This window comes from Ovis aries, chromosome 7 (assembly GCF_016772045.2).
Source record: "Ovis aries strain OAR_USU_Benz2616 breed Rambouillet chromosome 7, ARS-UI_Ramb_v3.0, whole genome shotgun sequence".
NCBI classification, from domain to species: domain Eukaryota; kingdom Metazoa; phylum Chordata; class Mammalia; order Artiodactyla; family Bovidae; genus Ovis; species Ovis aries.
Genome location: NC_056060.1, coordinates 18,761,574 through 18,777,617, shown reverse-complemented (window position 1 = coordinate 18,777,617; position 16,044 = coordinate 18,761,574). Strand labels below are relative to the sequence as shown.

General features: G+C 34.9%; 1 protein-coding gene and 1 pseudogene across 10 annotated transcripts in view; both read left to right on the top strand.

Annotated features, from left to right (window-relative positions):
* MYO9A (myosin IXA) overlaps positions 1–16,044 on the top strand; it is a 245,425-nt gene that overhangs the window by 134,915 nt on the left and 94,466 nt on the right. For 8 of the 10 annotated variants that reach the window (XM_060418902.1, XM_060418897.1, XM_012180882.5 and 5 more), the window contains 2 exons: positions 1,081–1,200; positions 13,459–13,534. In XM_060418902.1, coding sequence (XP_060274885.1) covers positions 1,081–1,200; positions 13,459–13,534 — 196 coding nt within the window. The remainder of the gene's footprint in view (positions 1–1,080; positions 1,201–13,458; positions 13,535–16,044) is intronic. The other 2 variants (XM_060418900.1, XM_060418899.1) reach the window with 1 other exon arrangement.
* Positions 13,298–13,404, top strand: LOC114115957 (U2 spliceosomal RNA; annotated as a pseudogene).

The following is a 16,044-nucleotide window of genomic DNA, read 5'->3' as shown; positions in this document are numbered from 1 at the left end:
CTATTCTCTGGGTGTTGGTATCCAGTTTAAGGAATATAGTTTGATTAAACCATGCTTTGCAAACCTCTTTGAATTACCCTGCCTCTGTTTAACTTTTAAAATGATTCTTCCTTGAGAACTATTCATAGATAGTATCTTCTTCCTAATTATACAGTTTATGTGCATACTAGTGGAACTTTAGTACATAATTATGTGTTGCTTAATTTGCCTCTATCTGTTTTTAAACTATTCACTTTTGTGTTTTAAAGGCAAAGTTACTTACATTTGAACTTAATGTCCTAACTCTAGAGATGTTCTCCGTATAAATGATTCTCAACACCTTCCAAGCCTGGAAAACCCAAATTCTCTTTAAATCCATTTATTCCTAATATATATGGTACAGTCTTCCTTCTCTGTTTACTGCTCGAGTGACCCACTGTTTCAGTAACACTAATCTGGGGCTTTGGTCCTTGCTTGAATGTGCTCTCTTCCCTTTCTTCCCAATAGTTAATTTTGACAGATTCTCCAGCTTTGTTTTTAGATTTGTAAATACAGAAGTGCTGCTGGGTTTTCCTGTTCTGTGGTGCTTTTCTTTCTACTTTTCCAACATTGACACACTTGGATTTCCTACAAGTGTGGTTAATTGCAAGATTTGTGAAAGTTTAACTTTTGGTAAATTGTTTTGGGTTTGTTTCTCTTTGGGATTCCATCAATGTTTCTTACATTGTTGCCGACTATATTCTAATTATATTTCAGACCTGATAAAAATGAGTCCATTAAAAAAAAATGGCACCATACAAATTGTTTTTGTAATTTCCCTAGTATTTTAAATTAGAGATTTTTAGTATGGTGTGAACGCAATAACATGTTGAGTACTGAAAAAGAATACTTTGAATACCTAAACAGGACCTTTATTTTTTCTTTTTGTGTAATTTCTTCAAATTAATTGGAAAAATTATTCACATTTAACCATAATTACTTGATACAATTTTATGTACTCTTAAAATAGTTGGCAGCATTGTCCTTGATTCTCTGTTGGTGTGGGCTTATAAAATGTCTTTTTCTTTTCTCCATTTTTTTGTTTTTCTTTTGCTTCCTAAGGACATGATGATACAGCGCCATGTGCAGTTTTGAAAAGTATGGATAGTATTAGCTTTCTCCAACACCCAGTCCACCAGAGGAGCTTAGAGATTCTACAGAGGTGCAAGGAAGAGAAGTACAGTAAGGCTGCAAATCCTGATTAATAAACTCTGTGTTATCACATCCATTTGGAAATGGAAACCAGGAGCATTCTACACCTGGGTGGAACCTAAATGGAATAGACAATGTGACCTCTATCATCCTTTGACTAGAGAGTCTCAGGATACCACCATTGAGACTTTCATTCTTTTTCTTGATATAAAGAAAGAATTGATATATGTGTAAAGATAATATACATATTCTTTTAATTTGGATGACTATTTATGATCCTTGAGTTGTTATTTATACTTGGTTACAAACTTTTAATTGATTTCCATTTTTGTCTTTAAAGTATCCAAGTGATGAGTAAAAATGAGTGTTGATTTTTTCCTGAACTTTATTGAAATCTAGTTGAGGTAGAATAAACTGCAGGCCAAAGCATACAGTTTTGACATATGTGTGAACTCATCACAATCAAGATAATTAACATATTTAACAGTGCCAATAATTTCCTCTCTTTCTAATTCCTGCTGATTTTTATGCTTATTTATACTTGAACTTCAACATCAGCAGTGTTGCTTTCATGTATCATTGGCAAGTCCACTTAGTTTGACTGCAATTCTCCTATCAGACTTCGCCATGTCTGGTTTGGAGCAAAACCACCAGTTAATGTTTTGGCTTAAGGAAGAATGATAGAATCATAATGGGTGTCCTTTTTTTTTTTTATATATAAAATTGGTGTGAAAAGATGCCCTTGGTCTCCATTTTCTCCTTTTCTATTTGTTCTACTCATTCTGCATGAAAATGGATTCTTTTGGTTGTGGAATTACTGTTGTTTGGCTGTTGCTATTGCTATACTGAGAATAAAGGGATCCTAAAGAATACGAAGAATACTTAAGAATGCTAACTCGGCAGTTTGCATGTAATATAATGGACCTGAATTAGTCAGTCTTGTATTTTGAGCTTCCTACTGATCACAGATTTACTCTGCTAACTTCACAATTCTGTGATTGAGATTCCATGGAATATTAGTGTTTAATTATCAGTAAAAGGAGAATATAAGTAGAATTCCTAAAGGCAAATGTTGTGGATTCTTTCTTCAGTTCTTCTTACTATGCTGTTTTGGTATAAGAAAATGTATAATACATTTTGAAAAATATTATTACAGTACTTTCTCATTCTAGAAAAGCAAAGGTAAGTATTTAATTAAAAAATACATCTTAAATGTTACTCTTAATTATTGCTCTTGTTTCTAAAAGGTATACAAGGCTTTATTCCAAATACACATCTTCCTTTTCTAAATCTTTTAATCCAGGGGATATTACTGAAAACAGTCTACAAATCTTTTGAGGGGGCACTTATCTTTTTAACTTTTAAATAATTCCAGTAGTTTATTTGCTTTGTCAATTTTCATGACTCACAGGCCTGATTGTTTCCAGGTAGGTATGTATGGGTGTAGAATAAGAAGGCACCAATTTTATCATGAGCTGCAGAAGGATATTATACATTGTACTCTTGCAAATTTATTTCTGCGTTTGTGGAAGTGGACTTTTCCATTACTTTAGGTAGTTTATGCTATTTTCCATTATCAGTTCAGTTCAGTCGCTCAGTCGTGTCCGACTCTTTGCGACCCCATGAATCGCAGCACACTAGGGCTCCCTGTCCATCACCAGCTCCTGGAGTTTACTCAAACTCATGTCCGTCAAGTCGGTGATGCCATCCAGCCATCTCATCCTCTGTCATCCCCTTCTCCTCCTGCCCCCAATCTCTCCCAGCATCAGAGCCTTTTCCAATGAGTCAACTCTTCGCATGAGGTGGCCAAAGTATTGGAGTTTCAGCTTCAGCATCAGTCCTTCCAATGAACACCCAGGACTGATCTCTTTTAGAATGGATTGGTTGGATCTCCTTGCAGTCCAGGGGACTCTCAAGAGTCTTCTCCAACACCACAGTTCAAAAGCATCAATTCTTCGGCGCTCAGCTTTCTTCACAGTCCAACTCTCACATCCATATATGACTACTGGAAAAACCATAGCCGTGACTAGACAGACTTTTGTTGGCAAAGTAATATCTCTGCTTTTGAATATACTATCTAGGTTGGTCATAACTTTCCTTCCAAGGAGTAAGCGTCTTTTAATTTCATTGCTGCAATCACCATCTGCAGTAATTTTGGAGCCCCCAAAAATAAAATCAGCCACTGTTTCCACTGTTTCCCCATCTATCTGCCATGAAGTGATGGGATCAGATGCCATGATCTTAGTTTTCTGAATGTTGAGCTTTAAGCCAACTTTTTCACTTTCCTCGAATTTCACTTTCATCAAGAGGCTTTTTAGTTCTTCTTCACTTTCTGCCATAAGGGTGGTGTCATCTGCATATCTGAGGTTATTGATATTTCTCCCCGCAATCTTAATTCCAGCTTGTGCTTCTTCCAGCCCACTGTTTCTCATAATGTACTCTGCATATAAGTTAAATAAGCAGGGTGACAATATACAGCCTTGATGTACTCCTTTTCCTATTTGGAACTAATTTGTTATTCCATGTCCAGTTCTAACTGTTGCTTCCTGATCTGTATACAGGTTTCTCAAGAGGCAGGTCAGGTGGTCTGGTATTCCCATCCATTATAGTACTACCAATAATTAAAATTTTATAATATATAAAATTATAAATTCAAGTTTGGGAGATTGTTTTAAAAATATTAGGGGGCTAACTAGTGTTATGTAATAGTAATGGTGAATAGGTGAGGTAAATGAACCCTGCCACAGGTAGCAATGGTAAAACCTGGAAAAAAATTTTAAGGTAACAGTTTATTAAAAACACTAGAAAAGAGCAAAAATACTAACAGACCAAAAAAAAATCAGAAACTAGTGGGAAGTTTATCCTTTAAAGAAAGTAAAGTAGTGGGTAGAAAGAAAGAAAGTGAAGTTGCTCAGTCATGTCCGACTCTTTGTGACCCCATGAACTGTAGCCTACCAGGCTCCTCTGTCGATGGGATTTTCCAGGCAAGAGTGCTGGAGTGGGTTGCCATTTCCTTCTCCAGGAGATCTTCCTGAGTCAGGGATTGAACCCAGGTCTCTCGCATTGTAAGCAGACACTTTACTGTCTGAGCCACCAGGGAAGTCCATGGGTAAGTAGTGGGTAAGAATTTGGAATTTGTGGCTATTTACACAAGGTACTCCCCAACTCCCATAGCTCGAGGAACAGAAAACCACAACTATACTGGTTTGAAGTGTCAGAGGACTAAGTTGAGGACTGGCAAAGAAGCTTGACGTTTAGGAGGAAAATCCTGGAATGGAGAGAGCTGCCAAAAGGCTAATACCCAAACTTAGAGCCATCCATACCTGGCTGACTGTTCTGAGTATTTGGGGGAGACTGTAGGTGCTCTGTTGAAGAGTAGTATAAACCACTTCCCTGACAGCCCAGTGGTTAACACTCTGTGCTCTCAGTGCAGAGGATACGGGTTCAATCCCTGGTCAGGAATTAAGATCCTGCATGCCATACAATATGGCCAAAAAGATAAAAAATAAATAAGTAAATAGAATTGCAAACCAAATAGGAAATGATTTTTGAAAAACACAAGTACAGTTTACTGATTTTTTAAACTGAGGTCCTTTTGTTATCTCTTGATAGCTCCTCTTAGGGGATAGCTAAATTCTTACTGTCTTTAGTTAGAATCCCAGAAGTAGAGGTGAGACAGAAAGAGGCAAAAAACTATAGTGGCTGAAATGGTAGATAAAAACTACTCATATTTGAGAAAAACTAACTTGGAGTTTAAAGGCAATCAGTGACCTCCACCCAGAACCAATACAAAAGAAAACTGCTACTAGACACATTGTAGGCAGATTGCTAAATGCCAGAAATAAAAAGGAAATCTTGAAAGCAGCCCAGAGGAAATTACATTAAATATAGGAGAATGCAGGCATACCTCTGAGCAGTTTCAGAGCCGATTCTAGATCACTGTAATAAAGCAAATATCACAGTGAAGGGATTCACATGAAATTTTTGGTTTCCTAGTACACATAAAAGTTATATTTATGCTATGCTGTAATCTACCAATTGTTCAATAGTTTTATGTTGGAAAAAAAATGATATACCTTAATTAAAAATACTTTATTGCTAAAAAAATGGGAACTATAATCCAAGCCTTCAGGGACTAGTAGTTACATCAAAGATTACTGATCACAGATCACTGTAACAAATATTATAATAATGGAAAACTTTGAAATATTACAAACATTATCAAAACGTGACACAGAGACACTATGTGAGCAAATGCTGTTGGAAAAACTGTGCTGATAGATATGCTCAACACAGGGTTGCCACAAATCTTCTTGTAGTATCTCCAAAGCATGATAAAGTGAAGTACGATAAAATGAGACTTGCTTATAATGATATGATTAACACCTGTCTGCTCATTGAAAGTAATGGAGGCTGAAATTTAAAATCCAGTAGAACAACACAAGTCCCATAAAACAAAAATAGCTATAAAAGCTATAATTTATAGTTTGTGGACAGACAAGTTAATTGTCTTTTAGAAGAAAAATCAAGTCTGCAGAAAAACATAACGGGAATTCATTGTTATTACAATGCGTCATCCACAATGTCCAATCATCAATTAAGAAAAGTATCTTTCAAAAATGAAGCTGAAATATAGACTTCCCTGATGGTGGTCCAGTGGCTAAGAGTCTGCCCTCCCAACGCAAGGGGCTCGGTTTGATCCCTGTTCAGGGAACTCGATCCCACATGGCACAACTAAGAGTTTGTATGCCACAACTGAAAGATCCTACGTACTGCAGTGGATATTGAAGTTCAAAGATTCCACATGCTGCAACTAGGACCTGGAGCAGCCAAATAAATAAAAACATTAAAAAAAAAACTTTAAAAAAGAAGCTGCAATAAAGACATTTTCATGTAAATAGATAATCTGATAATCTGAGGGAATTTTCTTCATAATATATGTTCCAAGAAGAGAAATAATGGAAATTCTTTAGGTTAAAAGGAAATGACATCAGATGGTAACTATTTTAGGCTTTGTGGGTCATATGTTGTGTTGAAACAACTCAGTTCTGAAAGGCGTTATAGACAATACATAAATAAATGAGTGTGGCTACATTCCAATAAAATCTTATAGACACTGTTATTTAAATTCCATATAATTTCCGCATGTCACAAAAGTACTGTTTCATTGATTTTTTTCCGTCAGCCATTTAAAAATTAAAATCTCTTTTAGCTTACAGGCCATGCAAAAATAGGCAGTGGGTTTGATCTGTACTCTAGTGTACTGATCTGTGAATTGTTATAAGGAATAAAGAAACTGGAAGTAATACATACGTATAAAAATATGACTATACATATTTTCTTTCCTTATCTAGTTCTTTTAAAAAGATAAATGATTTTTTTAGGGTAAAAAATTATGATATTGTTCTGGGGGTTTAAAATATGTCCATCGGTTTTTTGATACTCCTCCATTGAAAAGGCACATGTAGTACTTAGTGATTTCCTTCTAACAAATTGAATGTGGCAGAAGTGACAGTGTGTAACCTTTGAGATTTAGACATAAAAGCTATTGTGGCTCTTGCTCCTCCATTTCATTTCTGGTCTCCCACCTTCTCTCTACAAATCTCTCTGAGATTTGCAGGGAGGAAATTAGAAGAGGGGGAAGAAATTAGGATTCTTAGGAGCATGAGCTGTAACTCCCACAAAGATCAGGAGCCCTGGAAAGGGAAGAAATAAGATGCTGGGAAAAGAAAGAATGAGGGAGGGTGTGATAGAATGTTACTTCAATTTAAACCCATACTTCTGACCTTCTTGGGATATAAGAGACTAATGTTCATGAACAAGATGAGGGACCAGCAATTTATAATGTATATAATTTATTGTGTAATGCAACTAGAGTGCTTTGAAGAAAACTGATAGTTTTAAATCCTTATCTAAGAAAAGAAATAAGGTTAAAAATCAGTGATCTAAGCTTTTACTTTATGAAGCTCTACAAAAAGAAGAGCATATTAAACCCAAAATCAGTAGAAGGAAGTAAAGGAACTAAAACCACTGAATAGAAAGCCGACAGCATTAGAGAAAATCAGTGGAAACCAAAAGATCAATTTTTGAAATTAATAAAGCTTGAGTTCCAGTACTGATCAGTAGAACTTTCTGTGAGGATGAAAATGTTCTCCAGCTATGTTCTTCAAAACTGTAACCATTAGCCACATTTTGTTATTAAACACCTGAAGTTTTTTTTTTTAATTTAAAACTGAAATTTAATTAAATCAGCTTAAATTTGAATGGCCACATATTGCTGGTGGCTACTGTACCTGGACAGTGTAGTTCTAGCCATTCTGATCAAGAAATATGAGAGAAGACAAAAATACTGTTATTTGAAATGAACGAGACATTTACATATGGTATAGACATCAAAAGATTGAGGAGAGATAATGAATATTTATGGAAGAATATTCAGCAGCTTAGATGAAATATATAAATGCCTTGAATGTTAACAAGTTATCAAAACTGATCCAAGAAAAAATAGAGAATTTATTTAGTCTTCTATCAGTGATTGGATTCATAAATAAAATCTTCCCACACATGGAAACAGAAAAGTCCAAACTCAAATAGTTTGGATAACCAGTTTTATTTTGAAAACGTTTAAGAAAAGAATAATACCAGTTCTGCTCAGCTATTCCAGAAAACAAAGGAGCAAGGAATACTATACGAATCATATCTTGAGGCCTGTATAATTACTCTAAAACCAAAATTAGACAATGTTAGAAGAAAAGCTGGGGTGGATGAAGCACAAGCTGAAATCAAGATTGCCGGGAGAAGTATCAATAACCTCAGATATGCAGATGACACCACCCTTATGGCAGAAAACGAAGAAGAACTAAAGAGCCTCTTAATGAAAGTGAAAGAGGAGCGTGAAAAAGCTGGCTTAAAATTCAACAGTCAAAAAACTAAGATCTTGGCATCCAAACCCATCACTTCATGGCAAATAGAATGTTCAAGAGAACTTTGATCCTTACCTTATATTATACATAAACATTAACTTGAAATGGGTCATACAGCTCTTTGCAAAGAGTAAAATGTTAAATTTACAGAAGAAAACCTGAGAGAAGATCTTTGCAGTCTTGGGACAAAATTTGTTAGATGGAACATAGGAGCATGAAGTATAAAAGAAAAAAAACTGATATTAATTATTGAAGTTCATCAAAATTGAAAACTTTCAAGATATTGTTAAAAGAAAAAGCATCTCACAGCCTGAGAAACAATATTCATAATAATTTATAATACATAACTGATAATGGACTCAAAGATAAAATATGGAAAAACTGCAATAAGAGAAACAGTTCAATTAAAAACGGTCAAGAGGTTTAAGCATACACTTAGAAAAGAAGATATATGAATGATCCCTAGGCTCTTTAAAGACTGCCAGCTTTATTAGTCACTCAGTATATCTTCTTCGGTTGCAGTTTTTCCCTATACTTGACCAACTATATGCTTACAATGAATATGTTTTACAGTGTGTAAATTTTGCCACAATTTAAAAGATTAATTGCTTATCATGAAGCCTGACATAAATTATAGATATGTAGAAAAGACTATTTTTCATGGAATTAAGAATATTAAAAATAAAAATATAGAAACCCCAGGAAATGTCCACACCTTATTCATAAGGACTTCCTCCAGATCAGAGTGGGAACCAGCAGCCTGCTCGCCTAATATTGAGGAAGGCTCCAGTTCTTGGAAGACCTGAGGTTTGTGGCAGGGCACATAGTTTATGATGTAGGGACCTTCATATTACTCTCAAAGAGAGATGAGAAACAGCCTGGCATTTGAAGTCAGGCAGGACTAGGCCCAAATTCTGGCTCTGCCACTTAGCCCTTGTGTTACTGTGTGTGGAAGGTGTTTCTTAGAGCTTCAGTTTCCTTCTCTGAAAGGTAGTCTCTCTGCACAGAGGCAGTGTGAGACTCAAATGTGATAATGAATGCCAAAGCCCTTTGGCTATTGCCCTATACAGAGACTTGCACTAACATAATTTAAAATATTCTAAAAATGTTATATGACTAGAATTCCTGTTTGAAAATGGTCGACAGAAACACATACAAGGTATGCCAGTATATATTTTGATGAAGCCTGGAGGTATGTCAGGGAGCTGTTTTTATTGAGTTGGTAAAATACAGCTATTTATCAAATTTTGGAAATCAATATGGGTAAACAAACATGAAGGTCTGCCTTACAGACAAACACAGTAATAACTAAAGTTGAATTTTTGTGGGGGAGTGGGACACTCTGCACTGTTCATGGAACTTTAGTTCCCTGATTGGGGGTTGAATCCTTGCCTTCCACAGCAAAAACCCAGAGTCCTAACTACTGGACCATCACGGATTTCCCTGAATCTTTATCTTTTAAAGTAGCACAAGAAACCTTCATCTATCGGGAAAAAAATGAGTTTAAAGAGTGAAATAAATGTGAAACAAAATATGAGAAATAAGTACTATGATTTTAAATTAATAAAAGTATGAATAGATTTACATCACCATTTAGAGTCTCACAATGGGTTTTTCAAAAAGTTTAAATGATATCATAAAAGAAATGCGCACAAAAGAAACACCCTATTGTGTTTACAGGGAAGATACTCCAAAAAGGGAAGAAAATTCCCTATGAGCAGTTTACAGTTTAAGAAGAATTTAAGAACACGAATCCAGTAAAGCAGCACAAATTTAAGACTATGAAATAATCAGAATGATATTGAAACAGGTTTTGAGCTAAAAGCAGAGGCATAAATCAACAACTATGTGATCTCAATAAGTAGAGGACACATAATTGAAAATCGCATTAGTAGTATTAAGGAAAGGCCTGAGATGATTATGTGTCAATATGCAGGAGAAAAGAATGGGCATGGAGAATAGAAAAGGATAATTTGTCTTAAGGATAATTGGTATCTACAACTTAGGAACTGAATAAGTGAAATGAAATCAATGCATTCAAATATGTAAGAAAATAAAGTTGTTCAAAGTTCTAACTGAATTTGTTGATCCCAAGACATATGTTTTCCAGTAACATTTTTATATGGGTATAGATGTTACCTCTTCAGTTCTCCTGGATGTATACTTAGTAGTGGAATTTCTGGGTCAAATGGTAACTCTTGTTTAATTTTTTCTTGAACTGCTAGCTGTTTTCCAAACTAACTGTCATTTCACATTCAGCAGTGTATTCATGAGGGACTTCCCAGGTGGTGCAGTGGGAGAGTCCACCTAGCAGTGCAGGAGACACAGGAGATGTGGGTTCGATCCCAGAGTGGGGAAGATGCCCTGGAGGAGGAAACGGCACCCCACTCCAGTACTCTTGCCTAGAGAATCCCATGGACAGAGGAGCCTGGTGGGCTTCAGTCCCTGGGGTCGCAGAGGCAGATGGTTGCGCATGCAGCACTTGCATAGGCGTGCATGCAAGGTTCCGGCTTTTACATGTCCTTGCCAACATTCATCTGCCATTTTTGTTATAGTCATGTTAGCGGGTGTGACGAGAAGGAAATGGCAACCCACTCCAGTACTCTTGTTTAGAAAATCCTGTGGATAGAGGAGCCTGGTGGGCTCCATGGGGTTGCAAAGAGTCGGACACGTCTGCAGTAACTTACTTAGACCGTACGCACAGGGGGTGTGAAGTAGTCTCGTGGTTTTAATTTCATTTCTCTGGTGACTAATCATACTGAACATCTTTTTATGTACTTATTAGCTGTTTGCTTGTCATCTTTGGATAAATGCCTATTCATATCCTTTGTTCTTTTAAGAATTGGGTTGTCTTAATATTATTCAGTTGTGAAAGTTCTTTTAATATTCTAGATTCAAGTTTCTCATCAGATATTTGATTTGCCATTTTCTACCATTCTATGGATTGCCTTTTCACTTTCTTGATATAGAATCCTTTGAAACCCCAAAGTTTTAGATTTTGATAACTCCTTGTTTATCAGTTTTTCTCTCTGGTTGCTTATTCTTTTGATGTCATAGGTATAGAACTACTGCCTAATCCAAGTCAGAAATATTTACTCCCGCGTTTTAAGAGTTTTGTACTTTGACCATTTATATTTTGGTCTTTGATCCAAGTTCATTCTTGTTTTTTTTTTTTTTGATGTGGACTGTTTTAGAAGTCTTTGTTACAGTATTGCTTCTGTTGTTTATGTTTTGAATTTTTGGCCATGAGGCATGTGGGATCTTAGCTTCCCCACAAGGGATCAAACCCCTGACTTCTGCATTGGAAGGCAAAGTCTTAGCCACTGGATCACCAACTTCATTCTTTTCCATGTGGTTGTCTAGTTTTCTCAGTTTATGTTGAAAGATTATTCTTTTCTCACTGAATTGTCTTGGCACCTTTGTCAAATTTCATTTGATCATAAATGTAAAGGTTTATTTCTATACTCTCGGTTCCTTTCCATTGATCTGCCTATCTTTATACTGGTACCATACTGTCTCAGTTACTATATGTTTATAGTAAGTTTTGCATTCAGAAGCATGAGTCCTTAACTGTGTTCTCTTTTTTCAACATTAGTTTTGCTATTCTGGGCCATTTGCATTTCCATATCAATTTTAGGGTCAGCTTATTCATTTTAGTAAAAAAAAACAGCTGGAATTTTAATAGAGATTGCATTGATCTGTAAATGAATTCAGGAACATTGCGATCTTAAAACAGTATTAAGTTTTCCAGTCCATGAGCACAGATGGCTTTCCATTTATTTAGGTTTCCTTTTAAAATTATTGTATTTTTTTGTTCAACTTATTCCTTTTATATTATTTTAATGCTATTATTAATGGAATTGTTTTCTTAATTTCATTTCCAGTTGTTAGTTGCTATTGTATAGAAACAAAGTGGATTTTTGAATAGTGATATTATATCTTGTAATTTTGCTGAACTTATTTAATAGTAGTCCTAATATTGTTTTGTGAATTTCTTAGTATTTTCCACATACAAGATTTTCATCTCAAGTAGAAATACTTTTACTATTTTGTATATAGTAATCTCTGTCTCTTAATCCTATATCCCTGTTGTGTCCCTTCCATCTTCCCTCTCCTGTGTGGTAACTACAAGTTTGTTTTCTGTATCTGTGAGTCTGTTGCTGTTTTGCATATACACTCATTGGTATTTTTTTTTAGATTCCACATATAAGTCATATATAGCATTTGTCTTTCTCTGTCTGACTTACTTCACTAAGCATAATATTTTCTAGGTCTCTCCACTGCTGCAGATGGTAGTATTTTATATTTTTTAGTATCTGAGTAATATGCCTCTGTGTGTGTGTGTGTGTGTGTGTGTGTACATACACACACACCGCATCTTCTTATGCCAGTTGTTGGCTGATGGGCACGTGGGTTGCTTCCGTTACTTAGCTGTTATAAACAGGGCTGCTGTGAACATTGAGTGCATGTGTCTTTTCAAATAAGCATTTTCATTTTTTCCAGATGTGTATCCAGGAGTGGAATTGCTCGATCATATAATAGTTCCGTTTTAATTTTTTGAGAAACCTCCATACTGTTTTCACAGTGGCTGCACCAATTTATATCCCCATCAGTAGTGTATGAGCATTTCCTTTCTCCACATCCTTGCCAGCACTTATTATTTGTGTTTTTTAATGATAGCCTTTCTGACTGGTGTGAAGTGATGTCTCATTTTGGTTTTGATTTGCATTTCCCTGGTGATTAATGAAGTTGAGCATCTTTTTATGTGCTTGTGAGCCATCTGTGCATCTTCTTTGGGAAAAATGTCTATTCAAATCTGCTTATTTTTTAAATTAGAATTTTTGTTTAAAAAATACTGTTATTTCTGAGGAAGCAATTCATCATCTTTGATTCTCAGTGTCTTTATAAGATTAATCGATTTGTAAAATCTACAATTCATGTCAGCAATATACTATTGCTGAAAAGTGATGCAAATAAATTAAGAATTTTTTAACATGAAATGATTAAATATTTAATATTAAGAAAAGAACTTGTGTACGTCTAGGCCTTTAGCCCAGTTACCCTTGGATTTCCTAAATATATTTAAATGAGAGAAGAATTTAAAGAATTTATTATTAAATTCCGTAATTGGCTTCATTGTTGACTAAAATTTAGAAGTAACAGTCATGGTACTTGGTTCATATTTTTATTTAGATGTTTTTGATATCGCTTCTCAGCCTTTTGGCTAAGATCAAGTGTAGATGTTTCTGATATGTTTAGCAGTATTTGCTATTTAAGTATATTAATTTCATTTGCTCTTAGAAAAACTGTTTTGTCTTTAGTTTCTGATAGCACTGATTGAAAATTTTTGCTTTCTATACACTAGGTATAACTCGGAAAAATCCCAGAACACCTCTTTCTGATCTCCAGGGCATGAATACTCTAAATGAAAAAAACCAACAGTAAGTATTTTTGGTTCACGTTTTCAAGGAAGTACAGAAGAAATAGCTCGAGTTCTTAGTAATAATACTTCTGGGGCTTTAAAAATATGAAGAAAATCAGACCTTTTAAAAAACCTTCTTAAAACTTTTATAAAAAGTGTAATAAGGTTAGAGTTAACAATAGGGTATATTATCTAAGATTGCTTCTGGTAAAATGGTTGTGCAATTAAAAAAAGTTTCCCCAGAATGATTAAAAATGAGTTCATATGTTTTCATTTCTGAGACTTTTCTGGCATTTTATATCTTTTGCAAAAGTAATGGGTTTTCTGCTTCTTTCCATGGAGAAATCTTACTGGTAAGTAATAACTGAGTAATTTGATTTATATCAAACCATCTGAAACCTTTTCTTTAAACTTTTGCCACATTTAAATATTCCAATATCTTTTCTTGATGAATGTGGTAACCACAGCTTACCTTTACCATTTTCAATGAAGAATTCTTGAGTAAAATTTGAAAGTAACAAGTACAAGTAATTTTCTGAGTTTGTAAATAAAACTGTTTCCTTTGCACATACTATTTCATAAAGATTATACTTTAAATGAGCAAAAGAACATTGTTTAGTATCTAAAGTTTTCTGTGTACATTTTGAACATCAAGAGAACTGAGCTTCTTAGTGCCCTGGTAAGACACTAAAATTAGGATGATCTATTTAGTATTTAGAATTATGGTTTAACTTCATTGATCAGGTTTTCCATTTTGATTTACTATGTCTTTCTAATGTATATTGTCGCTTCTCTGCTCCACAACTTTTTTACAACTCTTTATCGCTTATAACAAGAAGTCTTGGTTCACTGTTTTAACCTACAAGAACTTTCACAGCCCAGGTATCTGACCTCAACTCTACTTATCTTTAATGCCAGCAAATTGAATGATTGAATGACTTACTATCTTTGTAGTGTATGTATGACAGTTGGCTGCTGACAAAAATCACCATTATATGTGCATGTTAGATTTTACTCAAGAACAAGTGAAATCATTAATCTGGTGATCCTGTGTAGCTTTATTTCAGTATACTGGCAGTGTTCTTACTCTGGTCATTAGAGATCCCTAACTTAAGGATCTCATTTTCTTGATTTGCATATAAAAAAGGAACTGTGACTTGTTGCATTTCCCAAAGCAATTTAATGGTTATAAATTTCCTAATTCCTAATTTGTGGACTTTCTTTCTTTCCTTTTTTTTTTTTTTGACTGCTGTGTGTGGCTTGTGGGACCTTAATTCCCCAACTAGGAACTGAACCTGGGCCACCACAGTGAAAGTGCAATATCCTAACCACTGGACCACCAGGGAATTCCTAAGTTTGTGTTTCTTTGTACTGCTTTCAATTTTGGATGTCTGAGGTGATCTGTATGGGCTTCTGTTTTTATACATTAGTTGAAATAGTCTGATATTTTGGTTTAAGATGAATCATTCTGGGTTGAAGCAACTAACTGAATTTAGGGACTCATGGAAAGACAATCTAATATCATAAAGATGTGTGTATAAGCTCATTTATGAGACCCTTCTTCATGGAGAAATTGATCACACTAGCTTGATTCTTTTCCTTTGCATACAATAAAGAAAGATATTTGGCACTGAAGTAATGTTATCAGGATAAGGCCAGCTAGCAGCCTTAACAGGAAATCCTTCCAGCTCATATTTGTTGTATTGTTGAGTTTATTTTAGACATATTTTAGAGAAAATTGATGAGAAGATGGAGAAGATAAAAAAATAGATACTTAGAAAATCAAATGAGTCATGAAATTATTAGCTTGTATATACTGAGTAGAGGTTTTGGATCTTACCTATGGAATATTCCTAACTAGTGAGTCATAAATGTAAGAGTGGAACAACCAATTTGGTGGTGATCTAGGACTAAGAATTGAGGTAGTCTTTGGCTCAGACGTTAAAGTGTCTCTGCAATGCAGGAGACCCGGGTTCAGTCCCTGGGTTGGGAAGATCCCCTGGAGAAGGAAATGGCAGCCCACTCCAGTATTCTTGCCTAGAAAATCCCATGGACAATGGAGCTGTCCTAGTGGCTAGTAGGCTCCACTGTCCATGGGGTCGCAAAGAGTCAGACACGACTGAGAGACTTAAAAAAAAAAAAAAAAAAAACCTTCCCACTAGTAATGGATAAAGGTTCCAATTTCTCCACATCCTTGTTGTTTTGTTATTGCCTGTCTTAATGGAATTAAAGTAGTATCTCCTTGTAGTTTTGGTTTGTATTTCCCTGATACCTAATCATGTTCAGCATCTTTTTATGTGCTTATTGGTGATTTGTATATCTTTTCTGATGATACATATATCTTGTTTGAGCAAATGTCTACTTTGCCCATAAAATTTTTCTTGTATGTATTCTTCTTTCCATATGTATAAATATAATTGTCTTAAACAAAATCATACCATGTAGCAATACTTTATTTAGATTTGATAATATATGCAGACAATTTTTTATATCATTAAATAACTATTCTGTGACATGATTTTTAATGAC